The 26,776-nt window shown below is 36.4% G+C and overlaps 1 protein-coding gene across 1 annotated transcript in view; it reads left to right on the top strand.

Moving 5' to 3' along the window:
* The window catches only part of LOC139979648 (protein diaphanous homolog 2-like), a 70,547-nt gene that overhangs the window by 11,296 nt on the left and 32,475 nt on the right, over positions 1 to 26,776 (top strand). The window contains exons 2-7 of the mRNA XM_071990657.1: positions 9,314 to 9,481; positions 12,330 to 12,437; positions 17,355 to 17,554; positions 20,289 to 20,492; positions 25,602 to 25,719; positions 26,499 to 26,609. Of these exons, the coding sequence (XP_071846758.1) occupies positions 9,314 to 9,481; positions 12,330 to 12,437; positions 17,355 to 17,554; positions 20,289 to 20,492; positions 25,602 to 25,719; positions 26,499 to 26,609 (909 nt within the window). The remainder of the gene's footprint in view (positions 1 to 9,313; positions 9,482 to 12,329; positions 12,438 to 17,354; positions 17,555 to 20,288; positions 20,493 to 25,601; positions 25,720 to 26,498; positions 26,610 to 26,776) is intronic.

The raw sequence follows: 26,776 nt of genomic DNA, 5'->3' as shown, positions 1-26,776 counted from the left end.
TGTGTAAACTTTAGCACAGTATAGTATACAGCTCTGCACAGTGAAACATTAAAATACATTCTATCTCAGCTTACAATCTGCCATGTATTTAGGAAGCGTTAAACGGTCTGAAGGGCAGAAATATGACCCGTTCTTAACGTAGTAATACCCCAATTAACCTAGATATTCTGCTCTGTTAAGCAATCCTTCCTGTGCATTGTACTCTGCCATTGTATAATATGTATTGTATTCATGACAAAATTTTATTAAAATAACATCGTCGAGGGTTCTACTTGATAGAGATCTACTGTACATCCATGTATCCTCTAATGTGCTAGTTAGAAGATGATAGGATATGGTCAATTTTTCTCTGCTCAGGGAATAATTTTTCCAGTATCTCAAAATAAAATAAAACTGTTAGCAAACTGCTTATCCACTAGAGAGCCTGTGTAGGAGAATGTGTAAAAGTAAGTTGGCCTGACGTTTCAATCCTAGCAGGATCTTCTTCAAAGGCTAAGTGACAAGTAACAGTAACAGAAGGGACAAAAACACGCACAGAATACAGACAGGTTAATGAGCATGGTGAACACCAAGAGATAGATGTAAGAGGATTAGTAGACAAGGGATGGAGAGAAGAAAGAAACCAACAGGGGAAGAGGAGAGGTAGGAGATAAAGAGTGGAGGGACAATGAGAGGATTAAGGGAAGAGGAATCCAGTATCTCACTGCAAAATGTTATGCAAATTAGGCAATTTGATACACACTTGAAAAAAATGTATAGCAGCTTTTGCACACACCAAAAAAACCTTTTTCAATATTTCATGAAAAATAAATCTCATAGTTTAATCGAAAAATGCTACAAGTAATATGAACACTTATATATTTATTCTCTGTACATTTATAGTCTCAGATATATGTAAAGCTCTGCTAGTTTTTGCTGTCCCTGAAAGTATTAAAAAGAAACGATTTTGAGGAAGTCATTATGGGAATCTTTTATGACAAAAAAAGCAGGTGAAGGATCTTCAGAATGGTACATTTGGGAGGAACAGTGAGAGGGTGTTGACTCAGAAGGGGATCAGTTCTAAAATGTAACACACTTTAAGCAATACTTAGCTAGCTAGTCAACACCTATGTGGACATGATTAATGGTAATGTGGGATATTAATGCACACTGTGGGGCTTGTTTATTATTACGAGTGATCATCAAAAGGGTCTTCAGAACAGTAGATTTTGGAGGAACAGGGAGTGGGCGTTGACTCAGAAGGGGATCAGTTCTGTTTCACACTACAGTATATTTAAGCAGTACTTAGCTAGCTAGTCTACACCTACAGTATGTTGACATGCCCAGTATGTGGGCATATTAATGCACACTATAGGGACTTGTTTATTATTACCAGTGATCATCTAAACATTTGAGGTTGCTCAGATTGAGCTAATGTAGCTGTTATCATGTTGATAGATATTCTGCAGGTCTAGCTGGTATGTACAATATGTGTAGACACGTGCATTAAAGGTTAGAATACATGTAGGATGTTTCTCATGTGGATGAATGGAATCACTTTCACTTCTTGGATGTCACAGGTCTATCAGCCAGAGGTACCACCTGTCTATAGCTAGCTTTAACAGTGATCTACCAAATTAAATAATGAGGCTAGGTTTGTGTTTTGAAGTACATACTTTCACTCATTTAGATGCAGCATATAACACAGTGGCTTGTGAGTGTATGTCGACTTTACTGTTATCCCTGAATGATGCAAAATACATAGGTTGAAGTGAATGGTCATTTAGCTAGTAAAGTTACTTACAATACCTTAAATTCTTTACCTCTATTAAATGCCTATAATATTTGACAGAATTGGAAATAGTTTGGGTAATTCTGTGTCATTTTCGTGTTGTTTGTGGTCCTATTTTTCAGCAATTGAACATCTCACTACCCTCGTATTACAGAAACTTATAGAGCCTACCATATAGAATGGGTAATTGAAAATTGAGGGTATTCCAGCATTGTACTGGGACAAGGGATAAGGAATCATTCAAGCAGTATGATAAGTTTGGAATGAATCTTGAACTACAAACTCCTCCAAAATCTTATGATTGGATATGGAATGACACATGGATGTATAAATTTTTCTGAGAAGAGAATTTTGAGTTCCAACGCTGTCCAACAGTGCTATGTTAGCCACCCCATCCGCCTACCCGTACTCCCTCATGTTTAATAAGTATGTGTATGTCACACCTATTGGAAAAAAAATGTCACCACTCTGCCAACAAGAATGCTGCCAGGTTTCTTCAGTATAAGTCTTAGTCAGTAACAATCTCTTTCCGTAACCCTGAAATATACCAAAAAAGGCCGTCAAAACAAAATCCTGCTGTCTGTCTCTGATTAATGCACACGACATATTTTGACAGCCGCACTTATACGTCCGCTGGGACGCTAACGATAAAGTGTCCCTTGCCTGGTGCGATCACTGTTAGAGGAAGCAATATAAGGGGTAAAGGAAGAATAGGATATAACAAGGTAACTTCCTTGTCACAGTCAGTCCTGGGCTGTAGTCATAGATATTGACAGTTAATACTAAGTATACAATGTGTACCGTGATTTAGAGTACAACAATAAATCTGCTTGTGGACAGCAGTTTGACCGATTGTGTCACGTCTCTTAAGATCTCGTTGAGAACTAGCCAGAGGGTATATGATTTTGTTGTCATGCTTATAACTGTAGAGTACCACAAAATTTGTAGTGTACTTGTACTCGGATATTATGCCACATGTACTTGTACTTGCTCAAATGGGAGGGTACTGATTAAGTACAAAGTAATTATTCTCACAATTATGCCTTGTTCATGTACTGGTACTCAAGGCAAGGGGAATTCTACTTGTACCCTTGGTGTGGTAGTCTTATTGCAAGTCCAGACTATGGTACACATAGTGTAGATTTTACACTTACTGTAGGTACAGTATTGCCATGAATTGCTACTGTATGAAGCATACAGTGTACATGTACTGTGTGTTTTTCCTTTACTGTCAACCAGGGTAGGCAAGACCACTCAAGGTTTTTGTTAAGAAATGAAGTAGGTGGGTCAAGTTGAAAAGTAGGCGGGACTGTCTGTACGCGGACATGGGGGAGGGGTCTAAGGGGAGGGGTCCCCCCTCCCCTTTGCCGGAAAATTGCAATTTAAAAAGTCTCTAGATGCAAAATGGTGCAATATACAGTTGTTTGGTCAATGATATTGCCCCCTCCCAATCACCCCTTTCTTCTGTCCTATTTTTCTTTTTTTCTCCTGAATTTTTTATTAACACTCGGGTCATGGAGCCTAGGGAGGTAGCTATGCCACTGAACCGAACTTAGCAAGGGTGTGACGCACTTGCTGCATTAAATGAAGTGCGATCATAACAAAATGATAATAGGTCTATGGTACCTACAAAGTGAGTAGGATTTTACTGCCAAAAACTACCCAACTAGGTCTGTGATATAACCTTCTGTTTTTTATTCAGCTTTTATCTCTGTTGAGCAACAATTTGTATGTCAAGAGAAGCCCTTCGCCTACCTCTACTCTCACCCACCCCTCGGCCTCATCTCCTCGACCATACTACTAATGTTCAACTTCTTGTAGTTTTTACCAACAGTTAACTGCTGTGACAGTTTCAATCACACCTGACCTGGTTGTGGGTATTTATTCCTCTCGATTTTTTCGTCATTTTTTTTTATGATTTTTTTTTAATTTAATTTAATTTAATTTATTTTTTAATTTTAATTAATTAATTTATTTTTTTATTATTTTTTTTACTGAGCGTCGCAAAGTAGCCGGGTCATGTACGTGCAGTAAGCGGGTCATTTGACCCGGGTCCCGGCTACTAACGAAAACCCTGCCACTGCAGGTTATTTGAGTTCCAGTTGAACAAGGTTGTCAAATTTGATACAAAGCAAGCTGAATATACTCAAAATTAATAACATTAAACAGGGATTATAAATACATGGAGTCATGACTGGTTATGTCTAGAAATATGCATATTCATATTAGCAGGGTCTGAAGGCACTGGAGACAAAGTTGGCCAAATATTAAATTCTTTGTAAAGTTTTGAGTGAAACTATTATAGGCTAGAATCGCGCTCAAAACCTAAGTTGCGATTACTTTACTACAAGCTAGCACTACACATAATCTGCTTTTGAAAAATAGCCTAACCTGTTAAAAACAACACTAAAGCAGTTTTTTAGGAAATATCGCAAAAGTATACAGGTTCTCACAATGCTACACTAGCACTGTGCTGTGTTCAAGCAACTGCTCTGGTTATATTCATGAGTTTGCTTGTCAGTAATACGATTGTTCTGCAGTGCAACATTCAGTTCTAGCAATGTTTAATCATTGCGCATAATAGCAAATTTGTAACTTATTAATCTTTTATGATTGCCAAAGTATTCGTCATTTCTTCAAACTTGTTTACAATTACTTCATTACTGGCCTGGTTCACATTTGTCAGATGTCTGATAGAGTGTTTCGATTGCGGTGTAGTTTAATTTCAATGTGCAAAATATGTGCCTGCTATCGAGCTAGGCTAGAGCCTAGCTTAGAATGTTGAACATCCTTCTACAGAAAACTCTTGCATACTAATCATCACACCACTACTAGGTGTTACATCTATTTTTGCATGTTTGCTTTTAGTGCTAGTAGTTGTAGTAGCCTCATAGATTCATTTGAAAGTTTTTGATTTACGATGAAGGATTTTCAGAAACGTTGCAGATTGAAAGTTGTTCACAGTTTATGGTCGGTAGATGTTTTAACATGAGTTAGACACCATGCGTTAAGACACAAAAGAACAAATAAAGATAGTGCACCATGGAGAAACATTTGTTTTGACCATTTCTGCAATGTAAAACCACAGTGATGACGTCATAACTGTAATCGCGAGAAGAGCTATGCGATTAAAGAAAGAGTCAACTATCAGCACTACTAGAATCCTCTGTGTCAGTGGTTGTTGCGTCCTGTGTAAAATAATGTACACCAGTTTGAGGTTACTTTAAACAATTTGAATTAAACAGTTGCTGCCTGTTTTATATAGAAATGTATGCCTTCACTAGAAAACAGTGTACTGTCCAATACAGGATATTTGTGCAGAACCTAATGGCAGAAATAGCTTTCTCTTTAGACACATGTCATGAGAGTTTCAACTTTACTTTCACTTTGTTTTGAGAAACTTCCAAATATCATTTCCCTGTAATCTTTTCCTCCTTTTTAATTGCTCAAAGGCATTCACAAAAAAATACCCTATTGTGATATATGTATAGCGCCATCATTTGTATAGCGCCATCATTATTATAACTGACATCACGCTGGCTTCAACTGTGCAGTTCTTAAATGAAATACTGCCATCACTTAGAGACCTGTCCACTTTTTTTCATTTGAAATTCAAAGATTTCCTACAACATGATCCTCGAGTATCTGATGAGTATTATTGAATTCAAAATGTTATGAAGGTCCTTTGTTGGGGGAGATATCCAGAGTGGCTGGAATCATAAAATGTCAGATGGTGCCTACTTCTCATAAGATAAACCACATTTTGAGTTGGGTGTGTTAACTATATACATCATTCTGAACATGCAATGAAAGCAACTGTAAGAGTTTCCACCCAGCGTTGCATATATGCAAATTAGGTTTAACCTCCACACTTGTGCTTAATGCAAGTTTAGTGTCCTGGGATTAAGTGGTTGTAAATTCTGTGTTATATTTAAACCTAGAACAATACTCTGGATAAAATTTGATGTTTGAAATCTCATTTGTAATCAGTTATGTTAGTTTGACTAGTCATGTTTTACTTTATGTAATGATGAAAATGCCATAAAGTTGGAAATTTCCTAAATTTTATGTTTGTGGATGGTTAATATTATCGTGAGGAAAAAATTGATTTGTCCCTTTCTAATAAGCATTAATGTTGTCAAAAAATCTGGAATGGTGACATTTTAATCTGACAACTGACAATAATAACCAATCTCATTAGGTTTCGCAAACTTGCTGAACTTTTGGACCAAATCCAACCAGCTATGTTAAATACTGTTTCATCTACCGTTATTCTTGTAATTTGCACAACTAGAGCACTTTTAAGATACTGTTTTCAAATTTGCAGACATAGATCTGCGATTAATATTATCCACAGGCAGTATCTTGTTCCATGGCAGAATGTTAGTCTTGTTAGGTTATACTAGATTATTATATAGTCTAAAAAAGGGGGGGGGATGAATGAAAGGGGATGTTTTAGCTCTATTCTGGTTCTCAAGATACTCAAGTTAGCTTTAATATTTGCTAAATCTACAGAATGCTCCTTTAAGTCAAAAGTTTTTGATGATGTCAGCGCCTCAGGACTGGTCTAGATGAGAAAGTAAAATCAATTGTTTTATAAATTCTATTAACTCAACCAAAACATTGTTCTTTTTTAAGTTCATATAAACATGAAAACAATGTTGGATAGCACTCAACACCATTTGCCTTTCACAATTACTTTAATACACTTTAAACTTATTATTTGAGTTCGTAGTAGTGGTATGTTTTTCCAAATGGGTTCTGTGGTGCATAATTTGTTAGAATTAAGAAGTATACCAGTCACTTTGCTTAATAAAGCCTCAAAACTTTAAAGTATCACTTCTCAAAAAAAAAAAAAAATTGAAAGTGATTTACAAGATTTGGATATACCCGAACTGCTAATTGTGGATTTTAATGTTCTAAAATGCATTGAAATTAATTTTGTGCCTAGAGTCGTCCTTAAAGTTTAAAGGGATGCTCTATTTTCCCCAAATATGCTAGATATTCAAATATGGTCACCTGTGGTCAAAATTCTTAAACTGTATTTGTTACAACCTTCGAGGTAATTTTCCTCACAGGGACATTCAGCCATCTTGTGTGTTCCTTAAAAAATGTCTGAGCACAATATGGAGAGTAAAGACCTCCAGGAAAATACTTTTTGAAATATTTTAGCAATTATAGCATGTTATAATTTGGGGCCTATACTGACTACCTTTAATAGTCATGGCTCATGATGATGGCCGGTTGTATTTTGTACTAGAATATTGTTTACACACTTTCATAGAACCGAACTGACTCTGCAATTAAAGACTTGTCAATGAACCAATCACATATTTAAGATAGTACTGTGTACCATCACTGTGGCATCATGTTCACAAAACTCTCTCTGATAGGTCATATTAAATTTCATATTCAAGGACAAAATTTGAAGCAGGAAGTAGATTATTGCAAACTAGAATCAGCGTGGTTTTTTCAGTTGTCAGAAGTGTTGTGATGTCTTGGGTCTACTGGTACAAATCAAGGCAAGATCGGTCGATGCCTCGCAAGTGGCTATTAGAATATATCTATATATATTTACGTTAAGTGTGTTGCCAGCTATTAAAAAATCTGGGTGAAAAGTCGACCGTTAACAATCCCTGACGTATTAAAGGGGAAAAATATGATGATGATTTCAAAACATTGTGATCATATTTCACGATCAGTAGATCAAGTTTGATTGAAGTTATCATCAGTTGTAATCACAAAAGGAAGTTGTTTGCACAGGAATGATAATTTTACTTTTCATTGAGGACATGGGGTCTTTGTCTTTGGGGACTTATCATAACAGTAGATGCCTGCTTTACAAGCTGCAACACAGCATGTTGTTAGTGATAACTTCCTGATATGTATATTCTCTGTGTGGATGACTTGATACATGTGTGTGACTGTATTCAGCTGCTGTGCTTCTGCCAGAAGTACCAAATAACCAAAGCTGCCTCAAAATTGTGTGTTATGATCCAAGATGTATACATTATCAAATATCAAAGAGCGAGTGATTTTGAAAAAAAAAACACCAAAGGGAAACTTATCACACCACATCTTTGCATAGTTTGAAAAATAATTTTGAGCTGTTTCTGTTTTGATTTTATACATCCTGTTTCTATATGGAGGAATTTCCAACATACAAGAAGATTGCAACATTGGATTGTTTTTAACGGCCGTCCGTCGGCACGTTTATCAGAGTATGATTACTCTAACTAGTCTGTGACTGTGCATCAGAAAAGAAGGCTTTTGAAAGTTGCTGGTTAATTTTGCAACTTTTTGTTGCTTTTGTTGTGATATTTGTGTAAATTTCAAAAGTTTTAACAATTTTGGAAATTGGCGAAGTCAAGGGCAGGAGAAGAGTGCATGTCATTCTTTCTCTTTATTCTACACAAGAGTGCCTTTGAATAATAGCCCTTCAAGCAGTTAACACAGGTTTTGAGTGTATGCAGTACTACTGTGTGCACGTATACATACATATAGTGTTAAATGAACACAGTGAGTAGTGTCAAATATCATCCATGGTCTTGTTTGTGATCAGTGGTGGATTGAGCAAGGAGAAATCATCAGATAAAAGACTCTGGCTTCAAGAATTATCACTGAAAGGAGTTGCTAGCCTGGGTATCATGATAATCTGATTGAAAATAATAGCCAAACTATTTTGACAGCTTGTAATAATACCTAGTACCACTGGCACTACAGTTTAATGCACTTAAAACTCATTGTGGGCTTGTATGTGTTTTGCTGCAGATAATGGATTGTCAAATCATAGTGGGAATTCCTTTCCTGGTATCAACTGCTTATTTGACTTTGCCAGTTGATAACCTTTGAGCTTTTTAAAAACCCATTGGTATGTTTTGTACACATTTAACAGTGTAGGTACTGTACTTACTTGATGTAACATCATGGATTATCCTGGAGTTTAACAGAAGAAATTTGTAACTTTTGAACTTTTTTTTATCTGCTGTGGAACTAACTCAGAAAAGATCAGGGTGTCAATTGTGTGAGGAAATTGTGTTGGAGTAGAAAGTGTTGTTGGCGGGAGTAAATATTTTCCCTGAGATATTATGGATAGTTTCTTGAGGAAAAATTATGATCATCTCTAACCTACCACAGTGACATTTACATGTTTTATATTTTAATCTGTGTTGACGATGTGGAATTTGCATATTTTGCCATGAAGACTTGATTGAATGTTAAGTATGGCATCAACTAGCAAATAGATACTGCATCAACAAGAATTATTCATTTATTGGATTATGGAGCAATATTTAACTTTGGATTTCCTTTCCATGGAAGATGAGGCAAATATGAAACATAGTGCCAAAGATATGATCAAATTCTATTTATTTACATATCTTTAACATAACTTGACAAACTAGGCTATTTTGACAGCAGTGATTTTTTTTATATCATTTATAAAACCCAAGTATAGTTTTTCTAGGGATAAAAGTTAGATAGTGAAAAAAAATGGATAAAAAGGCAATTGTAGCAGCTCTTCGTCGTCGTCCTTCATTTCAGTTTGGCCGAGGTTCCTCCAAGCCTAAAGATGATAAAAGAAACAGACAGTCGAAGGCCCTCCCTACTCCGCCTGAGGGGGCAGAGGGGGAAACACCTGAGGAACATGACAAGAAATTGGAAGAATCCCTGACCGATCAGGAAGTAGAAGCTACTTTTGAGAAAATGTTGGTGAGTTACAAATTGCTTTTGTTCTGTTTCTTCTTTTCCTGGAAGAAACGTTAAATATTGGCTGAGAATTTGATCAATGTATTTCATGTCGGATTTTCTTGATGTCATATTTAAGTCATGGAATGGTAGTATCAATTCCACATTGGGTAGAGGGACAAGAGAAATTACTAGTCGTAAATAAAGGGGGAGGGGGGGGGGGGTGGGACAACTGGGAGGCAATGAATATTTTTTTTAGGGTGGGGGGCTCAAAAATATGAAAATGATATGGGAGAGGGATTTAAGGGGAGGGGGTTCGCTTCCCCTTTGAGAATTTTTGTACTTAAGTAAAATGACTTATTTTACTTAGATACAAAATGGTGCTATCATTTGACAATTATCACATACGTGTCTTACCTTCCTAAAATATTGCAATTTTCTGGTGAGCAAGAACTGTTTACAAAGTTTGACAAACCGAGCACTGGCAGCTTTGAGCCAATCAAAAATGTTTAATTATTGCATTGAAAATGACCCTCACACAGTATTCAGGCTTCAGTTCATACTGTCAGGCACACCCATTAGTACTAGTTCACAATAGCAGACTCATTGTTATATGGTATGTTGCAAAACTTATACTACTGTACATATACCTCACATATATACCGACATAAGGAGCTTATGCAATGTAGCGTAGTATTTGTCTGCTAGTGTGGGCTACAGTAGTACATGCCCACTTGTGTGAGTCATGATCTATGTATCTATTCATCCTTTTGTAAGCATTTCAGAGACATAATGGCCTGGCCTTCTTTTGAACTTGGCTAGAAGTATGGTTTGTTTATACCTGGCAGAGATATCATAAAATATGCACCAAAAGCATGATGCATCCCCTTCAGAAGCTGTGTTTACTCATATACAATATAGACATATAGCCAGCCTCTAGAGGCTTATATTTGTATACAGTATACTGTACAGTGCATACATATATCTATATAAATGTATATGTAAATCGATATATATGCACACGCACTGTATATACATGGTACAGTACAACCTGAATAGAAACTACAGTATCAACTACTGTACTTTTGTATATGGATGTATGTATTTAGAGTGTCACTTTATACTAAAGCAACACTACAGTTTCATTAAAGTGCATCTAGGGTGTTGCAAAAGTGTTAAGCAGTCATTATAGTACACAGTTAAACAGGTTTCACACATTAGTTTTGACATACTGGCAAAGCAGAAGTGTACACATCTGGTACACAAAGTCAGAGATTTGCCAAATTTACTTGGTACAGTCTATACATAGCTTGATATTATAACTATAAAAATTTGTAGGTATTTGAAATTTTATAAGGAAATAAAAAGACAAATTTTGTTCTTTTTGGTTCTGATGCTTTGGCATCCATTGGAACCTATGCAGTTAGTTGGCGTGTGTGTGCGTACGTACGCATGTATGTGCGTGTATGTCATGCCCTAGTGTGTAAAAACGGTATCTCAAGAAGGAAATAAGGGATGGATACTTGGTACATACTGTATGTTGGCCATGGTCAGTATGATGCCTGTAGATATAGATGTATAGTACATGCTTATAAAATCATGAAATTAAAAATTATTCATGCATGCATCTGTTTCCATGTACAATGTCACTAAATAGACTTTGTCAACGTGATAACTGATTCATGAATATTGACTCTATGAATATGTTTGGGCATCGGAACCACTAAACGTTTTTTGTTTTCTGGTTAAGTTTAACCCTCGTTGTGGAAATTTGCAAATGATGCTATCACGCTTTTACAAGTGGGATTTAATATGGTTTAATTGACATGTTGTATATTTTTATATTTTCAGGAAGATATAAATTGTTTGTAATTGGATATAGTTGAATGAGTATTGAGAAATTAATCATCCAAAAATAATTAAGTAAATCGTTAGTGACTATTGCTAGTTCAAACAAATATCACAATGAAGAACATATACATGATAACATACATATTACAGGAAGAAATATTGCAATGTTAATTGAAAAGATGCGACTTAAAACGTTTGTTCACAATTTCCTGCTTTGGATTCACAGGAAGAAGATGAACCTTCGACTGAAACAAAAAAAAAGGGGGGGAGGCTAAAGGAGTCCTGGAACAAATATGATAGCATAATAAGTATAGGGAACACTTAAAAGATAAATGCAGTTTGTTGCATTAACAATCTGCAGGGGCATGTAGGGCCTACAAGTTCAGATAAAATATGTCCTGTGTTTATATTCCTTGGGAGAGTAAGGAAGATGATACGAGGAAAGGGAGGGGACATGCCAGCAGGAAGCATTCAAAGTTATTTTTTAGGTTGCATGCTCCTATGTCATTGTACATCAATGTACCTGTCCTCATGAATGGTGATAGAACGTAGGACTTTAACTAATTTTTGTGAACTGAGTTTAAAACTTTTGTGCTGTCCTTAGAGGGAGGTATGTAAGTAAATACTTTAGAAGTAAGGCAGCCGGTTGTGAGCGATTTACTTTATGTAGACGAATTTGTCAATCATGGGATAGAGTGATGGCGTTGGTAGGATGGGGGTCAATTTAGAGAGATAGTTTGAGAGTCATATCATTGCAAGGAGGTACAGTAGGTGAGTCTGCTCATAACTATCGAAACCTGGCAAGATATGCAGTTTTGAGCGCATGAGTTTTCATGCGCTTTAAAAATTTAACTTGCATGTGAAAGTGTGTTACTAGGTCTAATAATAAAAATGTTTTGTTTGAAGTCTAGGGCAGTAGTATAACATATTTTATAAATTAAATCAATGTCACAAGTAAATGCTCATGTGTACCTGCACGCTATGTACAGGATAAACCAAATCTATGTGTTTTCTGTTGCAGGAGGATATGGGCCTTACAGGTGAAAAGGCAATGCCACTCAGAAGTCGAGATATAAATAGCAAGAAGAAAATGGTGGTACAATATGTCAGGAGAAAGGGAGATTCATTGGTAAGATCAGAAATTAAATTTTTTAAGTGAAAAATGCTGATATTTAGAATCTTTCATTCTCCTTCAATGTCTGTTTTATATGATTTATTTTTTTAATCAACTACGTGGAAACACAGATTCTGTATGTGAGTTGTTTGCTTTAACTTATTAATAATACTTTTTAGCATTGTATTTATTTTCAGCACACATTCTGAATTAAAGATATAGTTATAACCACCTCAACGGAGTCAGGACCAATGTAGCCGGAAAAAAATATTAGCAAGCGTGGAATTATGATCTCGACTTGGGTGGGTGAAGGGTGTTCTTTGGGTTGTTACTCTACGTGAATTATGAAGTTGAGCATAACTAGATTCAGCTGTTTAATTGCAGCATGACATTTCACTTAACAGAACTTTGTTAATTATTATGGAACATGTACTATGGACGTGTCTGTTTCACATTTGCCCAAATTGTGCTATATATTCAAATTGCAAAGTGCAAGTGCATTTTAAAGAGAATTTCATCTCTTGGTATCTCCCCAAATATATGATCTTCCTAACATGTGGGACAATTCAACAAAATATTGTACTGTAAGTTGTTTGGGATTTCATAGATTTTCCATAAAACTAATGTAAAAGAGGTTGCCGAGGAGGGACAAAGTCTCGGTTTTGACAGAATGTAAAAGAGAATGTTTATATCTGTTGTTTTTACCCAACTCATTCCATTCTTTCCCTCCCCCCTCTCTCTCTTATACATCTTAGTTTATGTCTGCAGTATTGTTGTGTTGATCTGATTTATAGTTGTGCATTAACCTCTTAAATTGTTTTGTTTACTTCATGGCGGCAGTTGCTATGGTAACTCAACTGGAATGTGTTTTGGTAAAGTGTGTTGACTAATTGCATGATTGATCAGACACTGACTATTGACTCAAAATTGAGAGGGGCTTTAAATATCTCCACAAAATGTTTGAGAGGGGAGCCAAAGCGGAACGATTGAACTTGTGACCCGGAATGGTTGCCGAGATTGATTTAGTTGTTTCAAGGAAGAATTTTCTTGGCTAACCAAAGTGTACATGCTGCATGTTTGTAGGAGAATCTGTGCCACTTTTAATTGTGAGGAATTTAAGCTCGCCTTTGAAGTTTAATTAATCATAACTTGTTAAACGAAAGATATGTTAGGTCGAAATTCATATTTGGAGCTAGATCACTCTCATACAAGGATGAATAAAGTGTGAAGTTTTGAATGCTCTATGTTCAAAGCCAGTGGTGATTGTCATTTGAGATATAAAAATTGAGCTTGAGTTAATCTGGAACAGCTCCCCTATCCCCTTTACTTTACCCTGATAAATAGTGAACCTATACAGTAGATGAATGTAGGCAGTGTGTGAAGGAAGAAAATACTCTGTAGCATTGTTTTATAGTGTTTCTATAGTATTTCATTTTGAACCGGGGAGAATAGAAAGCAAATTTGCAATTTCAAGGTTACCTCAAGTTTGTTTGAAATATTATTAAAGCAAGTACTGTAGGAGCTAGTTGCCAAAATAGCCTACAAATTGCCAGTTTCGTATAGTGTTGAGAATAATAGTACTATTCAAAGTACTTTAGATTTCACTTGGTTTGACAGATCTAATTGACAGAAAGTCCGGATTGCTAACTTCATACTTAATTGATGCACATCCAAAGAAATTCTATAGTATTTTTAAAGAAATCCAAAGAAATTAATTGATGCACATCCAAAGAAAAGTCAGTTCGTCTTGTCCCTCCATTCTCCCCCAGCCCCCTCCCCCGCCACCCACCTCCCTCAGAACCAAAAAAAAACCCTGCCATTCTTTTCTTATAATTCAAATACATCATGTAAGTTGCAACAAATCTGTGTCCCCTTAATAGCAATAATCTCACGTTATCACTTTGGTGAAGTACCGTATATTAGTTTCAAGTGCTAATTAGTCTCACAAACTTTCCATTTTTAACGACAGACTCAAAACCATAAAATCCGTCGGGATATACTGTAAAATTTCTCTAAACAATTTTGCATGTTAAAAGCAGTTCGCTCACCACATGCTGTTCAGAGACAGTTTATAAAATGTTTTATAGGATCAGGAGTGTTGTAAAACACAAAATTGGCAAAAAACCAAGAAAAGAAAACTGAAAGTACTTTGTTAGTTTTATTTATTAAGCTTCAACAGAAATGAAAGTGAGGTTAATTCTCTCAGCAAATTACACTGTTATTGCTACAGAAACCGAGTACAAGCAATTCAAATTGAGTTCTATGAATAGCAGCATGGATGTATTGTAATAATTTCCCCGGGTTTAACCCATTGTTTTATGATATAAGCAACCGTCGGGAATAGTGTAGAGCACACTGGGGTGGAAGGTACATCAGTCTGTATATTTGGGGTGGAAGACCCCTGAAAAATGGAGAAAAATGGTGATTGCAATAAGGCTGTAGTAGATGTAGACGTTTATTACATACTGAATAAAAACAAGTTTGAGCAAGCTTCAAAGATTTTTGGGAATATGATCGTTCTTGTCAACCGTTCTTATTTTTCACTTGATGAAGTTGGAGAGTCGTAAAATTGTCTTAAATTGAAATGTTGGCAGTTATCTCTATCTCTTGTTACAGAGCCATGCATTTAAATTACCAATCGATGTCTACATATATTCCAACCTTCCATGCATCTGTCTGCAGTGACTGTTTAGGGTTTAGTTTTGCTTAATTTCATTCAAGTTTGTCAGTGATATGGCTCTCAACATTTAATACAAGGGTGATTCTTATTGGCAAGAAACATTTAACAAATAACCAAAATGGGTATAGTGGTATTTTGGTGGAAAACATAGTTTTTTGTCTTTGAAAGTAAAATATGTTACCATTTTTATCATTTAAACAGTGCAGCTGGATACCTCTTTGATCTGTTTGTATTATTTTTTCATTTACACACAATATGGATGATCTTGATCAATTGTTTTGTCTCTAAAAGTGAATTGTTTGCTTAAAGTTGGCTGAGCTATATCCACACATATAAAAGATTACAAGCTCCCCAAAATGAAATGTATCAAGATTAGGTAATATCATCTTTACAGATTTTTGTCTAAAATTAATGTTACACATCTGAATGGCTGGGTGGCAGTTGAATCTGAAGACCATGGCAATTGGTTCTACTTTTAAAAGATAGAAAAGAAAGTCTGAATGTTTTCCAAGCAGTGCAAGGCTGTGAAAGAGAAAGAACAATAACTAAATAAATAAAAGAGATCTAATTATAACAATATATTCCTTACATTATATTTCAACTTGCTTTGTTATGCAAATTTATGTTTGTTTTTAGTGTTCTGAATTATACTGACGTTATAAACTGTAAGGAAGTTTAAGATTTGAGAAAAATCGGATATGACATCAATGTTTACATTTATGTTATTGTTATCGAACATGTGAAAACAAATTGCAAACATGTCATCATGGTAAAGTTTCATGGTAAAATTTCACAAAATGAAACTATACTGTGTTGGTAGAGTTCTGTGGCAATAAACAGTGTCACCATACTTCACTGTAACATTCATGTTGTGGACTAAATCTCACCAAAATTCATGAGACATGGGAGTACATTATTTCCCAGTCAGTCAGATTTAGTATATCCTTGAAGTAGGAATTGAGATATTTAGTTTAGTTTAGTAGAATTTTAGATCAGGAGGGACACTCAAGTCCCATCAAGGACCCTATGGGAGCGAAAAAATACATTAAGGTCAGACAAGTCATTAACCAAAACCAAGAAACTAACCTAGAAAAAATCCTCCGCCACTTTTGGTTTGCAAGTACGTAACACGGTCTGTGCTGCCACACTTCCCAAACTATGGATTTGGACCCAAAGAATGGGTCCCTCACACAAATATGGTCTGCTCATTTGCCAAGCTTTTCATGTTGGGTCAGGAGCCTAGGTAGCAGAGAAGCGAAATAAAAATATTGATATGGTAATGGAAAACGACAGAATTTGATTGGTAAAAAATAATTTTCTACCGAATCTGACAGTGTGAGTTTATGGTGGGCAGTATGTTTGTGACCACTAAACTTTAGTTCACTCCACGCTTACCTGTCTCCTCCATAACATCAGCACTCTAGATCTGCCGTTCCTTTGTGTGAGTGTCCAGTTCTACGTGTGAGTGTCCAGTGATGAAACACTCATCAGTAAAAGATAGCACTCACTTATAGCTTAGAGGACTTTCCATAGCATGTGGATGCTGCACGCACTTTCCTTTCAGTTTGTACACATGTATACCGAATTGACAGTACAGTATACTGCATCAGTACAGTAGCTATCAAGAGTGGATTTCGCTGTACAGTGTAAATACTACACACCTGAATAAACTATGAGTGATAGGGAAGTCCATGGTTAAAGTTGGCAGGTACACGCCATGAATGTGTAATGAATTCCCCCCAATGTTTCTTCCTAAATGTCATGGCTTGTTTCCCTTAAAATATAATGTTTAAAACTTTAAATTAGTTTTCACATACAGTATTTTTGTTCAAAGAACATTCAGCATCAATGATATATGTTACATATTGTTGCATGCATCAACTCAAGGTAAAAGACAACTCCAATTTCCATTTCTTCCCTGGCACTTCCCATTAAATCTTCACCCTACTGCTATATGATCCAAATCCACTATCTCTGCCAAATATTCATCTGCCTCCATCCTCCCCTAATTATTTTTTTAACTACAGCCATTTTCTACACCTCTCCCACTTCTCCCTGCCCTTGCCTTCGTACCGTACAATGCCCTCTAAATTATTCAGTAGCATTAAATAATTATCGTATTTTAGTTTAATCTCAACTCGCTTCTCACTAATTTAAATCTAATCTGTGCCCCCCCCCCCCCCATCTTCAGTCTATCATCACCATTGTTAACTCAAGCTCTTCTTTCTTGATCTGTTTTTTTTTTACTACAGAGAAACCAAGAGCATGTATGGAAGCCTGGGGATTATATTCTTGAGCTCAGATCTACCGCACCAACAGACCACAACAAGCTGTACAGCATCCTGTCATCTCTCAGGGTCTCCCTGGGAAGCAATCCCATCAGCTGGGTACAACAGTTTGGCGATAAAGGGTTGGACATGCTCTTACAGACATTAGAAGGATTTACAAAGAGGTAACCGGCGGGGGTTACCATGACATTCAACCGAGGAATGAGGGGATGAGGGAGGTGGTGTGGGTTCCTAGGGTGAAGTGTGGGCTGGGTGAGAAGTAATGGAAGGGCAGTACATGGCTGTTAGAAACATAAAATGGTAAACAGATAGTAGCAGAATCAATTGCTACATGTGTTGAAGGAATAGAAGTGCCAGGGTAAGAAAAAAAATATGGAAAACATTGAACATATCATGACATTTCAGATGCTTGGGAAGTTTGGCCATCCAGTTGTGAGAAGTATGATCCTTCACTAAATTTTATTGCTTTAATAAAGAGAAACCTCCAAATTTGCTATTTGCTTTTGCTAGTTGAGTAGTGAAAAAATTATTGACTTGAATGATAAGTTTACAGCAATTGTGGCGGGGGGGGGGTGGGTGAAAAAATACCCCCTTTCATTTATCACATCGTACCTCAGTGGACATTTCGCAAGTCAAGTGCATCCTAGTTACCAATTGACTACATTGATTTCCTGCTTCGGTGGGAGATTTCACAGTCATTCCTGTCTGTATTTGGATCTTGAATCTCAGAGGTAATGAATAGAACAAAGTTTAGAAAACAATATCCTGCCTACAAAAGTTTACATCTAAAAGAGGACTCAACATTTTTTCAGCAGCATTGATATTATCTGAATGAGGAAGGATGTCTTCAATAGGTTTCTTCAAAAAAGGAGTTTTTTTTGCTCTTTGTATTTTACAACAAGTTCCTGAATGTATTCATTCTTGGATTAACCTCACTTTGCAGGGAAGTTTATGACTTGGGAATTTCCCCTTGTTTATTTAGGCACACTTTTCCATTCAACCCAACGATGACTACTCTCACCTAGTAAAGATATGTGCTTGTGAACTAAAGAACATAGACAAATGGTGATGTGATGATTGCATCATAGTATTTATATTTGAGCTAGAAAACATGTCATGAATTTTGAAAGTTTACCCAAACATATGTTTGACTGTCATTGTCCCTTGTGCCACCAGCCAAAGTTATAGAAAGAAGTACGTGTGATCAGAATGTCCTGGAGAATTTGGATTAGTGATTAGTCTAGTTTCCACAGAGGTCACAATGTAGTCGTAGGATGTTGTCTTGGTTATTTCAAAATGTTAGGTCGGTTAAGAACAACATTTGATGGTTCATAATGTATTCGGAACATACAAACATAAACAGAATGAAACAGGAACATTCTTGAGTGTCTTTAAAGAAACTTTCCTGGTTACATTTATCTTCAAGAATCAGACAAGTAGAACAAGATCTAAACTTGAAAGGTCATCAGGATTATCCTCAACTTTCAGCATGCCAAACAATTTAAAAGCACAAGTACTCAATTTGACAAGATAACTTCAATGGGGGGGCAGTAGAGTAGGGTAGAGTGCTTCCTGAAGTTTGAATATTAATGACCATTATTTGGCCCTCTAGCATATCTGGGAGGGGGCAATACTGAAACTTTCAGCATGCCAAACAATTTCAAATGCACAATTGCTCAATTTGACAAGTTAATTTCAATAGGTGGCAGATGAATGCTTCCTGAAGTTTGAATATTAATGACCATTATTTTGCTCTCTAGCTTGGGTGGGGGCGGGGAGGGGGGGCAATACTGAAACTTTCAGTATGCCAAACAATTTCAAAAGCACAAGTGCTCAATTTGACAGATTAACTTCAATGGGTGGCGTAGAGTAGAGTGCTTCGTGAAGTTTGAATATTAATGACCATTATTTGGCCCTCTAGCATATCTGGGGGGCAATACTTAAACTTTCAGTATTTCCACAAATTGCCAAAACATTTCAAATCACAAGTGCTCAATTTGACAGATTAACTTCAATGGGTGGCAGTAGAATGCTTCCTGAAGTGTGAGCATTGACAACCATTATTTTACTTTCTACCATGTTTTAGGGCAGGGTTGTCCAACCTACGGCCCGCGGGCCACAGTCCGGCCCGCCGCAGGGTTGCGTCCGGCCCGCCAGAGATGCTCTACGGTGCGAAATTTTAGTGATCAGATTTATTAATAACAATTTGAAGCTATATAATCAATCATTCGAACCTTCTGGGTCCAAAAAACATGTCAGTTTGTGTGACACTCTCTCAGCGGAGGGGGGGGGGGACGGCTGGACTTTATTCATCTGTTTTATCAGGAAGGAAAATAAATCATTGCGCTCCGCGCGCAGTGCTCACATTTTGTTGCCTTGGACTTCGGGCAAAAAAATCGAAAAAACGAGCGTAGGGTTTAATGCGGCCCCCTCCTTTATCATAATCATCCATGTGGCCCTCCTCTGCAAAAGGTTGGACAACCCTGTTTTAGGGGCAAATACTGATGACCTTAAAAACAGCATCAAAGGTTTCACCTTACGAAGATGGAAGGATATTTACCCAGCATCCTTTGTACTATACAATTTCTCCATGCACCATTAGTAAAGCTGAAATAATCACTGTATTTAATTTTATGTGATAGACTCTAGAGTGTATTTATTGGACATATACCTATACTTGGGACTAAGGTAAAGAATGACCCATATGAGCATGGCTCGCTTTCTGAGTTAAAATACAGCAGTAATTCATAATATCATCTTTAAACCAACCTTAAACCAATGTTTTATTTTCAGCTTATTATCAGTTATTTTTTTTGTGGTCATCTGCCCCTTAATTTTAAAACTACTCTCTTAGAGGTAACTTTAATAACAACATTGCTTTTATTTTTTGTTTCACAGGGAAGGTAACAAGAGTTCTGAGATCCGACATGAGTGCATCAAATGCCTTAAGGCTTTCATGAACAATAGATACGGTATCGAAACGGTGCTATCAAAAGAGAGGGCGCTGGTCTATGTGGCGAGCGCGTTGGACCCGAACCACCCGAACATGATGATTGATACCATGAAGCTTCTGGCAGCTGTTTGTTTCTTGCCTCCTGATGGGTAAGTCTTCTATCTTATGTTGCATCTCTCAATCGGGGATGATTTGTAAGGCCAGTTTGCAGACTGTCCGACCCAAGAAGAATTGAGACCGTCGTGACATAGTGTTGAACAGTCGTCAAGAATCGTATAATCTGATATAACTCGTTATTCAGCTGTGGCTTGTTTGGGTGGCATTCAAAATGAATCCCCCCGTGATTGGTTACATCTGTCGAAAACTTGGCAGTTGTTATCGCAAACCGCATTACACTGTGTGGCAGTGGTCACCCCATCAGGGGAAACTGCTACTTGCTGAGTCTCCCTGACTGTCGGGGATGCTACATCAGATTGGTTTAATCTTTATCAGTCGTAGTTGTATGCGCACGTACACCTTCATGACTTATCCACGTTACAAGGATCCAGAGAGGTTGCTGTCAGTCTGGCAGTCTGGGACTCCGCTGAACTTGAATGTTTCTATTCTCTTCAGGATTCAAGCTAAAGTAGTGAAGAACCACATTAAAGCCATTTTATGAAATTGGAGCGATAGTTTGTCAGTGCTAGGACAGAGTTTCATTAAGTATTACAATCATCACTGGTCATCGTCTTAGACAATGGTCAAGCTTTGTTGGGTCGTTGAAAATATGCTTGCCAACCCCAGCATTGTCATGTAGAATATTTATGACTTCTTATTACTCTTAAAGGAATGACATTTGTGTTATTTTGCAAGGTGACAAAAACATTTCAATTTTATATGTAAAGATCAACGGCAGTTATTGTACAGCCTATGTCTGACACCACATTATTGCACAAAATTCTACCCAAATGGAAGAAAATTCATGACCATATTTGTCATCAATGGAAATCGAAAAAGACGAAAGTTGAACTGTTGAGTTTCCTTTTTTCATCTTCTGTAGTTATGTAGCTCAAGGCTACAGTCTTCATTCATGTGAATATCCTTGTCATTTATCCAGCTCGGCTCGATCCGTTACAAAGAAGCCGTTTTCCGTCCCCTCTTCCTCCTTTTGGCCTTTTTGGCTCAATCACATGTAAACATTGTTACCTTTCATTGTACCTCTTGTGTTTTGATGTAAAATTCTTGATAAGGAAGTAAAACACAGCTCTAAGGAGTGTAACTATGAACAACGATCAAACCTGCCTTTTAATCCGTACCAGTGAGTGCTTCATATATCACCATCCAGGAATGTGTACAGTCATAAAAAGAATGCAAATAAAGTAGCACTTAACGGGTAACATGTACATAGTAAAATATCTAGGAAAAAAAAACAATGTTAAGAATGTCTTAGGCAATGTCTGATCTAGAACTTTTAGTTCGTACATGAAACCACAAAATACCCTGTCTCTCTGTGTTATACCACGATAAAACCCAAAGTTGAAAAATGTATTGTAATTAATTTAGTTCAGTATTTTGTGTTTGGTTATCGATTTTAGCAAACCTACTGGGTATTATTTAAACTAAGTTAACCATTCATCAAACTCATCTATAGACATGCTCCTAGAATTGTTTGCCAAGTGAAGGTAAAGTGGCAAGTACTTAAAATTAATTGAACATTCTTCCAAGCCCATTTTTGGCCCGACACTATTTCTGTGTATTCTATAAATGACATCAGAAGCTTCAAAAGTTTGGACTTTTTTTTTTTGCACCGTTACATAAAGTTACGAAACCTGACCAGTTAAGCGCATTGCCTGCATTGTCAATGGATTAAGTATCAAATAGCATCATAAACTTTAGCAATCTGTGGGGTTGAGGAGGGGGGGGTGGGGGACGAGCAGAGGGGGAGGAGCAGAGGGGGAAGGATCATGGGTGAATGAAAGCAAAGTCAAAGGGTTGTTTATGTCACACCAACATTAGTTTGTATAAAGATATAAAAGCATTCTGAAATAGGTGAATGCTATATTTCAACACAACACTTTGTAATGTATGTATGACTGATTTCACACACATTCCAGATCATGTGCATGCAGAGATGCTCTAAGCACCTGTTATTGTTTTGCGACAAATAGCTTCGTACATTTTCTACATACAGTCGTACATTCTCACTGCACCTTCTAATAAAAACCGCTGTTAATAATTTCCCTTTCACTGGTTTTGGCTGCTGTCCATTTTGTATTAAACATGTTACTAGAGTGGGATGGACAGTGGTATATGGTCAATCTTCGCTTTGGAAAATTTCAAGAAATTTGTTGCGTTATTTTATTGAAGTTCTAACACCATCAGAAATCTATTTTATCACATTACTTCACACACGGTATGACTTGATATGTTGGTATTGATTCCATCTGTACGAAACATCCTGTGAACGAAGTGTTTTTCAAGCCACCTGAATGGCTCTGAGATACTAAACACCGAAGTCACCCTGAACTATTGAAGCATTTACTAGAAGTCTTTGGATTTCACTCTCTCAGTCCATGTGGGAACTTATTCCTCGTTGAGATTTTAAAGTCAAGCCTATTGCCACCGTTGAATAGTTTAACGATTCAGGTGTTCTTTTGGGTAGTTGTCTTGTTATAACTATAAAAACTAATTATATATTTTTGATTCTTTACACCATCGACTCCGAAATTTACAACCACTGATAGTGTGAGAGAATTTTCTGTTAGATGAACTTCTTCTATCTAGGGGTTTAATGCAAGAGGGAGTTCTGCTGCATAATTAATGGTCAAGAACTAAAAGTTGACACTCTTGGAGATTAGAGGTGTTTTAGATTTAGTTTCAATTAATTTATTATTTTGATGTTTTGGTAAATGTTCACATTCTTACAGTACCTATGTATACAAGTATCATAGGCATAGTAGGCTTAGTAGTGTTTTACCTTTAAATTCAGTTGATTTTAATATGAAGTGTTATGTACTTTCATTCCTATGGTACTTGTCTATATGTTCACTTCGATCTACCTAACGTATAACAATTGCTAACATTCTTGCACTGCCTCACCAATGACCTCCTTTGGGGTCACTGTCCTCTTTCTTTGAAATGTAACATTTCGAAGCTCAAAAGAACAACAAAAAGGTCAGTTGTAATGCTATGTCTGTCACCATTGTTTTCGTTGTAGTTGTCATGGTTGTAGCCTCCTCTCATAAAAAATAGAAAGTGAAACAAATGCGTATTTATACCCCAGAAATACAATGTACAACAAAAATAATGACAAAAGATGACATTAAGGATGAAGCTAAATGAAAGAAGATCACTAAAATACATTATAGAAAAGTGAGCTTTGAGAGTAAGGCTAGACACAAATATTCAAAATGGCAAATAATTTATCACATCAAAATATAATTTTTTGAGACAGATTGACAAGAAGGCTCCTCCACTAAAGATTCTTAATTAGCTTTTTAGTTATTTTGTCTAATTTGTCGTGACATTTTTCTCTCTGGGAATGTCAGCGATCATATCTGTGGCTTCGAAGGATTTTATTTGTTCTCTTTTGGTCCTTGATTGATTTTCTGTCTGATAAAATTTAGGTCTTCCCATAAACAGGAATCGATTTGACGGGTCTGGATTAAATGGAGTTGATTGCTTTGACAGAGTAGAACTTGCTGGAAATTAAATTGTTAACTGTAGACATGACTCTGTTTTTTTTAAACTTCGACTTATGTTCTGAATTGGGGAATTACTTTAAACAACAGGATAACTTGTTTAAACTTTTTAAAGCGGCTTTATTGCAGTACACTCTTTTTAAAATGTATTGTGATGTAATATGATATGAATATTCCTGCTTTTATCAAATATAGTTTTATTTTTTTTGGTATAAGATTCAGAATGCACTATCGAAGATCGTCTTGCCTGTCTTGCAGAGCATCTGGGCTAAAAGCATTGTATCCTAGAGTATAGGCTAAAAGCATTGTATCCTATGCGGTATACTTTACAAGTGCAAAAGCTGACATGACATCGATTGTTGTCTAGAGTTTCGGTAAGAGACAATAATCGATGCAAAGCGGTCACGGTCGCATTAAGAAACTGATGCGGATTATTGGCTACTCAGCACTTCAAGATATTGTGATTTGTTGATAAGATAAGTTGTTGATAAGTCAAACGGTCTTTCATTCAGTGATTCAGACAAATAGGGGGAGAGAGTTGGGATTTCAGATGATCTGACAAGTTTTGAGAACCATTGAGAGAGTACTCTTGCTCCTCTCTCACCTCTGGACATCCAGCTGACTTAAAGCATTTTCCCATCCACCTATAAAACTAAGAAACTTGGAAAATGCTTTAGCACTGATCACCCTAAATCCCATATCCCTGGCACTGCCCACTTTCTATCCCTTCCAATGGAAACAAATATTATAAAAAGAAATGTTTGTGGTGGACTTGAGTAAGTCAAGAGGATTTTTTGAGACTTTACTTTATAAGAGCAAGAGGCTACTTTAAAGGCAGATTTATCAATCAATCGTGCTATCAATCTTTATGGATTATTGAGATCTTTCATTAAGCTCATTAATTAAGGAACAAAGTATTTGGGTGGCTTAATGGAAAGTAGATTTGACCTCTTAGGTTTTCATTTGTTAAAATGTTTTCAGATAAGAGCGGATAAACTCTGCCTGTTGCCTCGTGATTTCACTCTATACATTAAGAATCTGGGTTTTCTATTACATCTTTCCTACCAAATCTTACAACATATTTTATGCTTTCTCTATATCCTGGAGGAGAATTTCATTACAAGTACAAAATATCAAAAACTTTCAAAATAACAAGGATGGGATATTTTAAATACTGTAGGTAGAGAGGACCAAAGGAAAGACCACAGATTCTTGTTTGAAGTTAATTTTGTTCATATTTTGGTTCAACCTGGTTTGATGATGGATTTAATATCTTGTTTGCTACAAATGTAAGCTTCTCTTTTGTTATGTTTGTATTTTGAGTTGCTACTCTGATCAAAATGTTACTACTCTTGTGTTTTTTTTTTATTTTCATTTTGTTTGTTTGTTTGTGTGTTTTATGCGGTAGCATCAGTTCAAAGCATATTTAAATTTATGGTATGTATTTATGTTGAATCTATTAAGAATACATTTGAATAATCTGTGCTTTCTGTTGGAATTTTTGGTGACATGCGTTCTGTATCGTCGACTGAAGTCATAAATATTTTATGTCGTTTCTTGTTCGTATTTCCTCATCAGACACGAGCGGGTCCTGAATGCAATAACAGAGGTAGCAGAGCTAAAGCATTCTCCGAGGTTTTCACCCATCATTGAAGCTTTGAGGCAAGAAAATACGCCACAAGGTCCACAGCTCATGGTAATATATTTATTTTTTATATGTGAGAGAAAAAAAATAATTCATTTGAAATTTGAGAATATGAGTGTTTTGATGGCTGTATGATAGGAAACAAGTTCATCTTCAGAAATATTAAAGAAAATAATTAGAATATTTTTCTTGTGTTCACTTTCCTCATTGTGTATTAAATTTGACCGTAATCTGACCGATCGATAGTTCATTCAGCGCTGACTGCATCCGTTATGAAAGATATGAAAATGGTCAAAAGCTGAAACTTAATCAGTGTCAATATTTAACTTACAAGAGCATTTTTCTTGGCAATTGTCCTGTATGTTTTCTAAGTCTCATTTTAAACTGAAAGTATTTTAGCAAACAATCATTTGTAGTAAAGCATCATTCCAGTTTTGTATTAAAATTTCGACTGGAAAAGTCATAAACTTTGTGATGCTTATCCCATACCATATCATGCCACAGAAATGAGGAGGCATCAATGGGGAAAATATGATGAGAAAGAGTTGGATTTATTGTTTTTTTTTATTTGCTAGAGGACCCCTACCTCTGATTGCATTTTGTGTTTGGAAGGCATGGATGGGAGGGGGCGGGTAGGATGGGGGAGTATACACCCTTCCTCTTCAACCCCACATGAAAAATTAAAAGTAGATATTAGCACTACCTTGCATGTAGACCAAATGACAGACCGACCTAATGTATGGCCTAACTATATATCTGAATGCGCCATTTTTAAGTCTAAAATTTAATTTTTGGGGGCGCTTTGCACCTCTCTCTCTCTCTACCCGCAGAATACAAGTATGCAGTTGATCAATGCGCTCATCACAAATGCGGAGGATCTGGACTTCAGATTACATCTTCGTAACGAACTGTTCAGAACGGGCATGTTGGAAATGCTTCCGGTAAGTGGACTCGTGACTTGACGTTAATTGAAATAACTTCATGCAAGTTCTTTTCTTGTATTCTAATATTAAACCATTCACTCATGTACACGCCCACTAACAGAATTTACTAGATAGTTTTCGATGGTTCAGATGACTGTAACGATAATTAGCAGCTTAATACAATT

The sequence above is a fragment of the Apostichopus japonicus genome, chromosome 14 (genome assembly GCF_037975245.1).
Source record: "Apostichopus japonicus isolate 1M-3 chromosome 14, ASM3797524v1, whole genome shotgun sequence".
NCBI lineage: Eukaryota > Metazoa > Echinodermata > Holothuroidea > Aspidochirotida > Stichopodidae > Apostichopus > Apostichopus japonicus.
The sequence above is the reverse complement of the archived record's forward strand: the minus strand, read 5'-3'. Positions and strand labels throughout refer to the sequence as shown.